We start from the raw sequence: 12,154 nt of genomic DNA, 5'->3' as shown, positions 1-12,154 counted from the left end.
CACTTTTCCGCAAGCATGGAAAGTAACATGCTTTGCCGGACAGGCTGGATCGGATGCGATGTGGCGAGGTGAACCACATCGGTAGCAATGGACTGCGATGTCTCGACTGGCTTCGCGGAGTTCAGGTCAGGCATCACGTTGGCCAGCCTCCGGAGGATGCGACTGTCCGCCATACTGTTGAGCCCCATCTTGAAGCCACTGAGTTGAGGGAGAAGGGTGGTGGGGACCATCATCTTGCGCGCCTCGGCGAGAAAGGTGATGAATGTCGACGCCATCTTGGCGTTGCGTCGAGACTCGCTGAACAGACGAGCTGTTGAAGACTTGAAGTTCCTGTCAACTTGCTCCATGCTTTGTCCGATTTCCTCGCGCCGAACGCACAAGCAGGCGCCAGCCTTTGTAGCGCGGTGACGAAGTCCCGGGTAGTTGCTTCCTGTCCCGGAAGCTAATGCGGTGCACCAGGGGATTGGTGCTTTCTTCATAGTGCTGGTCGGAGATGCGAAGAATGTCTTCAAACGTAGTAGTTGTCAGGTCCGGTTGCGACCCGAGATCGTAGTAGAGACGCTGCCCCTCGAAGCCCAAGTTACTGAGTAAAATGGCTTTCTTCCTGTCGTCTTGTAGTGCTTCGTGTCCGGTTGCCTGGAGAAACATGCAAAAGGAGCGTCTCCATGTAAGCCACGGTACAGAAGGAGTACCGGGTAATGCAAGGAAAGGCAGCATGGGGGGTGCAAATGCCATGCTTGGCACCGAGGACAAAGGCGTGGGAGTTGAGGTGGACGGAGCAGAAGTAGACGTAGTGTCTGGCATGCCCGAAGCAGGACAAGAGCAGGAGTAGAACGACCAGGGCACGTAGGAAAAGAGTAAACGGTTTACCTCGTCGCCAGTTTGTTGTAGCATCGACGGGGCGGCTGGATGGAGGACCTACGGCATGAGGTCTAAACGGCCGGTGTGCACAGTGCCGCAAGAAAGAGCCGGACTGTTCAAATCGGGGACCAGACCAAGAATTATTTTATTTCAACGTGGAGAAACACAGCAGGCAACTTGCAGCGTTTAGCGCTGAGTGGCGTCCTGACGTAAACGATTTGAAACCAAAACTGGAAGCCAACACAGGATACCACAGCATCACCCACAGATACCAATCGGAGCCACCCACAGATACCAATTAATGCTGTCCTCAGCGAGCTACAGGAGCTTGGCAAGCAGACTCGTCGCGGCACCCCACGGCGGTTGCAGTATTTATGCTACACTGCAGATGCAGCTATGTGCAACTGTAGTGGCCAACTATGTGCACGACACGGCAGGAGTGCATGCTCGCGTTCATGTGCTCCAGTCTGTCCATGCTATGTGGTGCAAACCAGCTTTGTTGTGCACTAGTTTGACCATTGGATAGTAGCTATATATAAATTGTGCATTTTCAAGTCCCATGCACAGCTCAAAACAAAATGATGTCTGGCCTAGGCATCTAGCCAGGAGTGATGAGAAGTGAGTATGCACTTTCAAATGTATGTCTGGTCTGAGCTTAAGTATAGTGTGGTTCGAAGCTAGTTGAGTGTTCAAAACTAACAGAAATTAGCGCGACATGGCAGCTACTACACTGATAAGTAATGTGGCGAAAGTTTCATTCGTACACAAGGTGCGCGTAGCCAAATGTTAGCCAATGATAGTCATACTTCCGGAAGAATGTAATTCCTATTGAATTCGACATGCAGATTTTCGCTTAGTACTGTCTGTTTATTTAACTGCGTCAATAAATAAGCGCAGTAACAGTAGGAAGAAGCTCACTGATCCAAACACCCTTCTTGATGTTGGCTATTGACCAGTAGCAGCTGGGAAAATGCGATATGACAAAATATGGCAGCACAGAAAGAGTAAGGAGCAGTCTTCTGTTAAAAGAGAGCATTTGGGGAAAAATTGCGTTGTACAAGGCCGCAAAATTTGGCTGAAATGTTCACAGCAGCGTATGCAATCCGAGTACTGTGTTTTTTCACCATGCCTGAGGGTTGGATCAGAATCCCTTCAGTAGTTGTCTGTGGTGTCCGCTCAAGAATATCTCCTTAGTAGACCCAGATTGGGAAAGTCATTAAAAAAAAAATTGCATGTTCCACGGCACCTAGTCAATGACAGTACTAAGCAGCTACATCGCTTTGTACCTTTCGCATGATCACCCAGCCCCAGTCATATGACCAGTGTTGTTGATAATAGGACTGGTCGTAAGAAGCAAGGCAATGCTCGTAAAAAGCAAGGCAACGGTCGTAAGAAGCAAGGCAACGCCACTGGCTCTGCTCCGCTGCTTACGACCAGGAATGGGAAAGGTAAATATTGCACTCGTAGTATGTCCCCTTGAACCAGATCTTCCTGAAAAATTATTTCGGTAATATAGGTGTTCCTGGGAAGCATCATATGTGGTCCATGGCATCTTTGAAGCTTTAAAAAAATTTAAGAAAAGGTCGTTCAAGGCCCCTATAAGGGGGACACGGCAATGAAATGGCCAACGTGGTCAAAATGTTTTATTTCTTATTTTTTCTGCAATCCCAATACTTTTTTTATGTCATGGTGAAATATTATAAAAGAACATGTTGCATAATTTGAGTAAATTGCACTTTTTTAGTGTGTTGGCTTTGAAATTGGAAAAAAAATTGGGCTTCAGGAGGGCATATCGCACTATGATGGTGCGGCTTTCCGTTGATGCAGCATCACCATCTTGATATTGCCATAAACACAAGAGATTAAAGCTTCAGTTAGCTGCAGTGCTATATTTCTTTATGTGGAAAAAAGCTAGTTCAAGAAGGGAAAACTAATGTTATGATTCGTTACTGCAGTCACATTGCATGCAGGGAGCGCATCTGTTGGCTGACGCCCCTTTGAATAATTCGCGTGCTTGTTTTGCGCACATTTTGGTAGCCGTGAGCTATGCACTGTTTGTTTTCCAAGGCCATCATTTTAAGATCTGCCTGGTTATCTGGAGTTTTTGTTGCTGCATCCTAGTTGCTGCTTAGTGGTGATAAGGGCATGATATGCATGAGGTACTGGAATCCATTTACTTTCCTTTGCGGTGGCTGAAGACAACGGAAGGTGTGGAATACAGAGATAAGGCTACCCATGGAAGTGAGTGCCACCGATCTTGCTGATGTGGCAAGACTAGGTCTCGTGTGATTGCCAGCTCGCAATGAAGTTGCAGAGCGTTGGAAAACGGCCAGCAAGCTGCATGAACCTGCTGAAGAAAACCAAGGATTGCATAGAAATATAAAAAAGCACGACCTCACTGGCAAAGGACTACTGTCCAGGCAGGTTTTAGGTGCTCTAACCCCCGCATTCTAGAACGTCCCTCCTCTCAACACTCCACCTTGACTCAAGAAAGTAGGGAGCATTACTTCTCGACAGAAGTGGCGATTGCGCTTTGTGATCATCCACAGCATGTCTCGAGAAATTCAGCGTCTTCATCAGCCTGATAACAGCCTGACATGGTGCTACCGGCACGTTGGCTTGGTTGTTCATATATTCCGCCACGGCGGAAAAAGCAATTCGCAACATTTGAAATTTAGTGTGTTGTAAGCTAATGGACTTGAGCCAGGACTTTTGAGCATTTGTATCAAGCATGATTTTATCCCTGAGATTCTACTGCATTTTGCTTAATGCCACACGTGACACCACATTGGTCACGTTTCATTGGGTCTGCGTCGTCGCTATTTGCGCTCGTGAGAATAGCAGCCGCGTATTCATCAGCAATGGTTGCAGCGAGTTTTGTTTTGGTTTGGTGCAAGAGAATGCAATGTCACAAATGGCAAGGGTGCCGTTGAGGATAAAAAGTGTTTTACTGTGAACCGCATGCTAATTTCACATCTGCTGTCTACATCACGATCAACGACTGACTGCTGGCCGGCTCGCTGGTGAAAAATGATTGTTATCTGCATGGCCGTGCAGTAGTGAAAATCGCATCTATTGAGTTGAAGACATGCATTTCGTGTCACTGCGATTACTTATCAGTCAGCCACAAAAGATATAAATTGCAGTTTCTGCACTGATATTGTGCAAAATATGAAGGAGGGTAGTGGGTTTCTTTGGCAAATAAAGGTGCATTGATGTAGTAAGCATTTGTTTTTTGCTTTCTTGGTACATTTGACGTTCTGTTAATTCTGGCATTCTATCTGGTGACATGAAATTCAAATTAGTGAGATTTTTCTGTATTGGTTAAATTGTGTTGACAAGCTAAGCTCATCTAAAACAAAGAAGGCTGTAGCTTGATTGAAGCTTTCAAGGTCTAGATTATAGTACACTTGCCTTTTGTATCATCTTGACCCGCCGTGGTTGCTCAGTGGCTATGGTGTTGGGCTGCTGAGCACGAGGTCGCGGGATCGAATCCCGGCCACGGCGGCCGCATTTCGATGGGGGCGAAATGCGAAAACACCCGTGTGCTTAGATTTAGGTGCACGTTAAAGAACCCCAGGTGGTCAAAATTTCCGGAGTCCTCCACTACGGCGTGCCTCATAATCAGAAAGTGGTTTTGGCACGTAAAACCCCAAATATTATTATTATTTTGTATCATCTTGTGTGCACAGGGTTGCCCCTCTTGATGGCCAACATAGCGGCAGTGCTGATCCCCAATGCCAAGCGGCCTGACAAGTGGAGGCCATACATCGAAGATGCCCGCGTCAAAGGTCGAGTGAGGCATGGTTCCGGCAGCACCTACGATGCACCTTTGGAGCTCATCATCAGTAGCCTGGACTCCGAACAGCTCGGATACTTGCAAAGCTTCGCTCTCTTTCTCGAAGACGTCGACATCCCAAGCTCAGTGAGTGATTCCTGTACTTGCTCTATTCTGCCACAGCCTAAAGCTCCTTCAAAACGCTTTCGCTGATCAGGTTAAGTACCACCAACCTACCCTCCTCCTCCATGCTTCTCTCTCACTCAACCCGTCAGCTTCAGGCTTCAAGGGGAACCTTACATAGCCCCAACAATCCTAAAAAAAAATTTTTGCCCTTTGGGACGTATCTCGTCTCAGACAAATAATTGTCATCTGTCTTGCACTCATTTCATTTCTTTAACGCTGCAAGCCCGGTACAAGTCACGAACGGCATGTTTGTTATCAATGCGACATAGTATTCTCTACAGGAAAGTAGCGAGCCCAGCATTTTGCAAGAATGGAAATGCAATCAAGGCAGATCACGATAATTGTGGGACCAATATATACAGCTCAAAGGGTGCAACTGTTTTAAGAGTGAGCTTATGGTTCTGAGCGAAATGATGTTACTGCTGTCAGTTAAGTACTCCTTCGTAGAAGTGTGAGCCTGCAAGAAGCAAAAATTCAGGAATCGGAAATCTTGGAAGTGGAACTACTAGAAATGAGAGCCCTGGAAGTGAAAATCGAAAGCAGCACTGGTGCGAGGTAGGAATCGGGGAACAGCGGCGCACATCAAAGGTTGGCTTTACTTAGCAAAAGGGAGAGTAGAGTGTGCATGGAGGGGCTTTACCACAGTCCTATTGATGAAGGCCGAGGCTGTGAGGTGCTGCTCCTGTGCTTCTGGGGTAAAACCTTCATCATTGCACTCTTGGTTCTAACCACCAGCAAACTAGTCTGTTGTTCCACTTTTGCTTCTTTTTCCTTTGTCATTCTGAAGTTTTGCTTGAAATACAGTTGAACCGTCTTGCAGGTGTTTGAGGTGTTGTGGGATATGAATGCTGGCGATGTGGAGCATGCCATGGCTGGCTTGGTGCAGAAGTCACTTGTGCGCATGGAGCCTGTGCACAATTCTTACACCTATGGGATACACGACCTCTACCTCAACTTCCTCAAGAGAAAAGCCACCTCCCTGAAGGTCTGTTGTGCTTGTTGAATCTTCTTTGGTGGTTCTTATGTTAAATGTATATACTTTATTGTTTGATTGAAGAAATTTTTTATCCCGCATTTACTGCACAATGAACACACTCACATAATAGATGCATCCCTGTCTTCATCAAAATTAGGATCTTTTCCCTCCTCATAATAATCTCGGCCCCGTCTTTGGTCTTGTGCAATCACATGAATGAACGGCCGTGCTGTAGTTTCCCAGGGTGTGCTAATTCTGAACATTGCTAAATTCTGCCATATTGCTGAATTTGTCATATTGTCAGCTCTGATTGGCTGGAGTGCTGCTACGGTATCTCTGATTGGTTCAGAACGCCACAACGGCAGACTTACAATATGGTGTGATTACACAATATCCAGGATAGCACCCCTGGTTAGAGCCTTCTCTCTACGGAAAAATGAACACTCTTTGCTGTAATTCCAGTGCTACAGCCAACCAAAACGAAGCCTAGACAATTGCACAGCTAGAAGCAAGTGAACCTGTGAGCCATACATTAGCTCTACTTATGTTTTGTTTGAAGGCGACCATACAGTAAATGTTGTCTGTTGCTACTTTTCTTCCTGACTTGCATTATGCTGTGGGCTATGGGCCTTGATTTCAGTTACATGATCAGTTTTAAGTCAAAAGGCACAGAGTATGGGGTGCAGCATGGGAATCTTGCAGTTGGAGAGCATTTCGGTGTTGAAGAAGTTAGTGTGCACTACTGGTAGAAGCAGCACAACAAGCTGCTCAATATGAATCAGGTGCGTTGCATTCCAGGGACTGAAGGCTGAAAAGTTTTCTGTGTTGAGAACTTGCAAAAGGAAGGCTGGGTCATTTCACACGTTCAGGAAACATGCAAGCCACTGCAAGAAAGCATGGCATCACTTCCACAGATTTCAAATCTAGCAGTGGGTGGTCCACACGGTTTATGCAGTGCAGCAAACTGTGTTTGAGAAGGTGCACATCACCTTGCCAACAGCTGCCGTTTTGCTTTGAAAAGGTGTCACTGATTTATGACATGTTTGTGGCGGGGCAAAGAGTTTATCCTGTCACAAATTGGTAACAGTGAGCAAGTACCAGTAAACTGCTATACAGTGAAGCGTTGTTACTACGAACACCACATTAACGAACTTTTCAGATTAACAAATGTTCAGAAATACCCTGCTGGCTTATAGTCTCAATCTAAAAATATTTCAGTACTACAAACTTCAGAATAATGAAGTTTCAGAATAACGATCGTAGTTTCCCTGTGATGTTAACAATGCCTCAGTACTATGAGCTAATATTCCGAAATCTGGGGTTTCTTAAATTTCCGTGTATCCTTCACGGCAGCCAAAACAGTAGGCTAGCAGGCAAGGCACAGAGAGCGGATGTTGGTGCACATGGGTTTGGAAAACCTGAGACAGCACCCGAGAAAAAAAGAATGCGGGTGAGGGGAGGCAACGACGCATCAAGTTTTGTGAGCGCATGTTCCTCCCAGAAAAGTGTCGCCTAACAACAGAGGTGCATATCTTCCTTCTTTCACTCTTCTTTCTGCTCACACCTCTTTCTTTTGCACTTCTTTCTGTGGTCATACTACAGTCAACGACCGATTTTTCGGACCCTCTAGGGAACGTAAAAACGTCAGAAAATACAGGCAGTCCGAAAAAATGAATGCATGCAAAAAAACTCATTTCTTTTTTCTTTTTTTCTCGGATCTAGAGGTAAAGGGCGAAGTACCAGGCTTCCCAAACCCTGCCAAAGCATCAGTGAAGTGGCTACAAAAAGAGGCATTCAAAAACTCTGTATGCAGCCGACTGCCGGTTTATTATGTACATGTGCATCGTCGGGCAGCCGGTGTTATTGCTGCAGTGGCTTGAACTTGTTGATTGTTGTTTGCACGGCGTTCCGGTTGCATGCGATCATATTCGCCTCGATCTGAGCAAGGGTCATGTCAGCACTGTACACCGACGAAAGAGTCAACAGTGCTCGCGTCAGCTCGGCGCTTGTAGGCGGCGCAGGCATTGGCTCCTCATTTTCAGCATCGGTGTCTTCTGAATCCCCCACAACCTGACGGACTATTTCCTCGTCAGTCAGTTGTGCGCAGAAGTCGAGCTCGTTGTCAGCGTCAACAGACTGTCAACAACAAACCGACGGTACTGCTTTCCGCGCTTCGATGCCATCGGCGAGGACGACGAAGACGGAGTGGGAGCCATCGAAGGCAAGCGTAATCCTCAAGTTGCAAACAGTGGAGTTCGCTGACGACCGTCGAAGCACCTAGGCCTAGTGACGCAGAGCACACTTGACACATTAGCACAACCACACAACCCCCTCGCCAAAACGTGGCCTGCGCAAACGAAATGGTGCCGCTCCGGAAACTCCGCCGGAGGCGGAAGTGCGGCGATGAACACAGCCGGCGTGGCCAGACCAAATCGGTGTGTGACGGCTAGATTTGGCTAGTTGTGGTTCATGGCGGTGATATGCTTCGGCTGCAAGTCGATTTCCTTCGCAAGGGCGCTGCGCGAGGAGCCAAAGAACCTTCCGTCGCGTCAAAAAGTCCGGAAAATTGGACGGCGGGGGGTTCGAGCGTCCGAAACTTCAGATGTCCTTATACATTGATTCTATGGGGCTTGTGGCGGTGCCGCAAAGACGTCCGAAATATTAGGCATGTCCGAAAATTTGGCCGTCCGAAAATTCAGTCGTTGACTGTAGCTACACATGCTGTGAAATGTAACCTCCATACATGCGGGGATGCCACATGATTGCACTTTGCACTTTCCAGATGGTGTCGTTTATGTGCGCTTGCGCTTTGGCATAGTTCAAGTATCCGCCTCGAGCGAGACGGTTGCAGTGTCCATGTCAAGAAATGTAAAAAACCAACATTGCACTTTGGAGGCGACATGGAGCTATGTTTTTGTCGGTAGTTTTCTCGGTGTCGGCCTCTGTTTTGCGTGCGTCACTCTTAATAGACAGTCAAAGCATAGTGTACGTTATATTTGCGTACGCTGTGCGCTATAGTGCAGTGTATGCTACCGTAAAAACCAGACTATAGGTCGGACCAGAATATAGGTCGATCCCCCAACTACTGAATTCTAAATATGGAAAAAATCTTTTTTAAAGGCCAAACTACCGAAAGACACCCTTACCTTGAAACAAATGCGACTCAGCTGGTTGCACGATGGTGACACTATTTATTTAAATGCTGCTAACACATGCACTTCGCCAGGTTTTTAACAGTATTGCGCGACCATCGACCCGCACGCTTGTCGGCACCTTATTAATGGCACTGAGCGGCAAAACAAATGAGATATGCGCATGTGTACATACACATGCGCTTACTTTCGCTATTTCGCTGCTCCTGCCGTGATGATAAGGTGCTGACAAACACGCGGGTCGATGGTCACGCGATACTGTTAAAAATTGGCCGGGTGTACAGTACACAGAAGGGCACGAAGTGCGCAAGGGCTACTTCGAATCGGAGCAACGCCTTTGATCAGAGTCGTCCGAACTAGAGTCGGATGACGAGGGCTTCTCGCTGCCCAGTCCAGAGGCGCGCGCAATCTCTACTGCTTTCAAACGGATGCATTTTCAGTAACAGGCAACGATCTTACACGAAACTCCCGGACGAACTCCGCAACTTTGTCTTCCAGTTCTTCACATTGGCACGCGGGCGGCCGGCCGGCGGTTTATGTTTTGTTCTGCAGGCAGTTTCAGTTTCTTGCGCTCGCAAAACTGATGGCTATCTCTTTACTAATCGCTCAAAGGGTGACCGCCAGTTTCTCGCTCCATTAGTGCTCACAGGGGTGTGGATAGGGAGGATGCCGCTGTGCATGCGTTTCCTTTTCTTTTTTCTTTTTTGTTGTGCGAAAACTGATTGTCTCTGGTTGGCGATAAGATGAAGATTAGCGGAAGTTTGTCACATGTTTTGCTTTCTTGACGGGCACACAACCACAGTTTTCTTGAGTGCACTCACCTACGTAATTTCATTACACTATGGACGTAAATATTAGTGTAAGAGCAGGAACATTTGAGACTTGTGAAATGTTCTCGTGCGCATTTTCTAAGCCTTGAACTATGTGTATAACAACGCATAAAATTTGTAATTCTTATAAGTTTATTTCCTTCTTTTATTGTTGTTATTCATGAATGAACAGTACATGTATACCAATGCAAAATATTTTTTTCTCACTTTGCAGTCGCCCTAGAAGAATTACGGTAATTTTTTTTTGAAATAGGTCCCTCAGAAGAATTGGAATCTGCAATAAAAAAAAATCAACCCTGGGCAGTCGCATATGGTGAAAAAAATGAACCCTGAAAGGGTTAAGTCATCATTCCATTGTTGTCATGCATTTGCCATTATGCAATTGTTGTGTCATCATCATTTTATCATCATCGTCGTTCCTTCATCTTCATGTGCGGGATCTTCATGTTAGAGTGCCACAAGTTCACATTGAGGCAGCTGTTTCCCGTTGAAAATGCGTCCAACTTACTTGTGTGCTTTGTACTTCTCAATGGTCGCTGTAGAAGAGACGCATCCTTGCAAACACCAATAAAAGCTTCGCCTAAACTGGTTCCCTCAGTGCATGGAATCTACATTTTCTTTTCTTTTCTTGAGGAAGATTATACTGAAGGCCAACTTCCCAGCAGGCACACATGTATGAGCCCAACAGGAAAAGTTGGATGCCTGCTGATTTAATAGCTGATTGGGTGCAGGCTGTCTGGAGAAGGCTACCTTGCACCCTGCTTCTCCTCTCTCTCCTTGTGCTTGACTGTTTCTCTTGCTCTTCAATTTTTGCTTTCTCGAAAAAGTTCCCATAAAAATTAACCCACATAATGAACGCGCCCCTGACTTTGGATTGGGGGTTTTGAAGAAAAAATGAAGTACATTCAATTTGCGAGTAAACATTTACAGTATCCAAGGGATATTTATACATGTAAAAAGTACACACTTTTGTTTTTTTCATTGATATAGGTGTTGCCACCCTCAAGTAGTCAGAATAATTTACCTTAATCACTGGTGTCTGCTTCGAGTGCACATTACGAAAAGGCAGAAGTATGTTTTCTGGCACGCTGCCACATCAACCGCGTTGTTAGTCAAGGTAGTGTATTTAACCTGTACACAACAAAAAGTGAATACAGTTAAACCCGCCTATAACGAGCCTCCATACGATGAATTCCTCAATATTCCGAAGTTTTTCTATTCCCTGCCGTCACTCCATAAAAGCACATATATTTGTGACCTCTTGTAACAAAGTGGCGGTGGGAGACACCCTGGAAATAACGAATTCCCCCTGCTGACCACCTAGTGATTTTAGCCCAAATTTTGTTATTTTAGCGCGAGCAGCAGCTGCATGCAGCTCCTGCGGTTGCCCCGCTGCTGACATAGTATAAAGTGGTTTCATCGCGCTTGGCACGCACAACGGCAAGGCTTTGGCAGAGTGCCAAAGCATGCATTCTCGCAGCATGCACGAAAGCATGGCGCAACACACTATGGCGATAGCGAGGCTTCCGCGGAGTGCCGCCGGCGCAGAGAGTAAGGAGTGACGATGTTTGTCCACGCGTGTCTGCGTGTACGCATTGAGGCATCCCCTGTGGCCCTTGCACCAGTCGGCAATGCAATTCTTGCTGCTGCGGCCGTGTCCTTGTTTCCTCCTCCCTTCAAACTTCCCGCCGCTTGCTGAAGCACCGCTGGAAATAATCAAGGGGCTTTAGCTGCCGGCGAGCCGCAAGTGGCAGCAACGTTACTCAGAACAAGCTGCCACTTGTGGCTCGCCTGCAGCTAAAGCCCCTTGATTATTTCCAGCGGTGCTGCAGCAATGCCACTCCACTCTTTGATAGCTGCAGAAGTCTCTGTACTTCACTTCGTTAACCTGACACCAAGTGACACTACTAAGAAGAAAAGGACTGTAGCTTTTTGTGTCTTGTGGGCTTGTGGTCTCTCTTTGTCTCTTTCTTCATTTTTGGCGCCGTGCGTGCGCTCGAGTTGGCTCCTGTGTCCATGCATCCAGTCACTTCGGTGTATCACTCCAAGGATGAGTGCTCTATGAAGAAACATAATATATTCACTCTTGAAGACAAAATGGTCATCTTGGACGCTGTTTCTGAAGGCGAAAAAAAAAGGATGTAGCTCCCAAATTTGGCATCCCAGCTAGTTCAGGCTCGGAAACTGGTTCAGGGTGTGGAAACTGACAGCGGAGAGGAGGAGCTTTCAGGCCCGCCTGATCTCGCTGAAGCTTGGGTTTCACTGCGTACGAATGAAGCAGCCCCGGATGACATGCAGCTTTGCAATTTTTTTGTATGCGGACGACTGCGCATTCTGAAGAGATCTGAGGTGCTGGTGGAAATTGTCCGAT

General features: G+C 46.7%; 1 protein-coding gene across 3 annotated transcripts in view; it reads left to right on the top strand.

Moving 5' to 3' along the window:
- The window catches only part of LOC142579037 (apoptotic protease-activating factor 1-like), a 129,754-nt gene that overhangs the window by 38,306 nt on the left and 79,294 nt on the right, over nt 1-12,154 (top strand). For all 3 annotated transcript variants that reach the window (XM_075688843.1, XM_075688840.1, XM_075688842.1), the window contains 2 exons: nt 4,554-4,786; nt 5,646-5,810. In XM_075688843.1, coding sequence (XP_075544958.1) covers nt 4,554-4,786; nt 5,646-5,810 — 398 coding nt within the window. The remainder of the gene's footprint in view (nt 1-4,553; nt 4,787-5,645; nt 5,811-12,154) is intronic.

This window comes from Dermacentor variabilis, chromosome 4, assembly GCF_050947875.1.
Source record: "Dermacentor variabilis isolate Ectoservices chromosome 4, ASM5094787v1, whole genome shotgun sequence".
Classification (NCBI taxonomy): domain Eukaryota; kingdom Metazoa; phylum Arthropoda; class Arachnida; order Ixodida; family Ixodidae; genus Dermacentor; species Dermacentor variabilis.
This window is presented reverse-complemented; position numbering and strand designations above follow the sequence as displayed.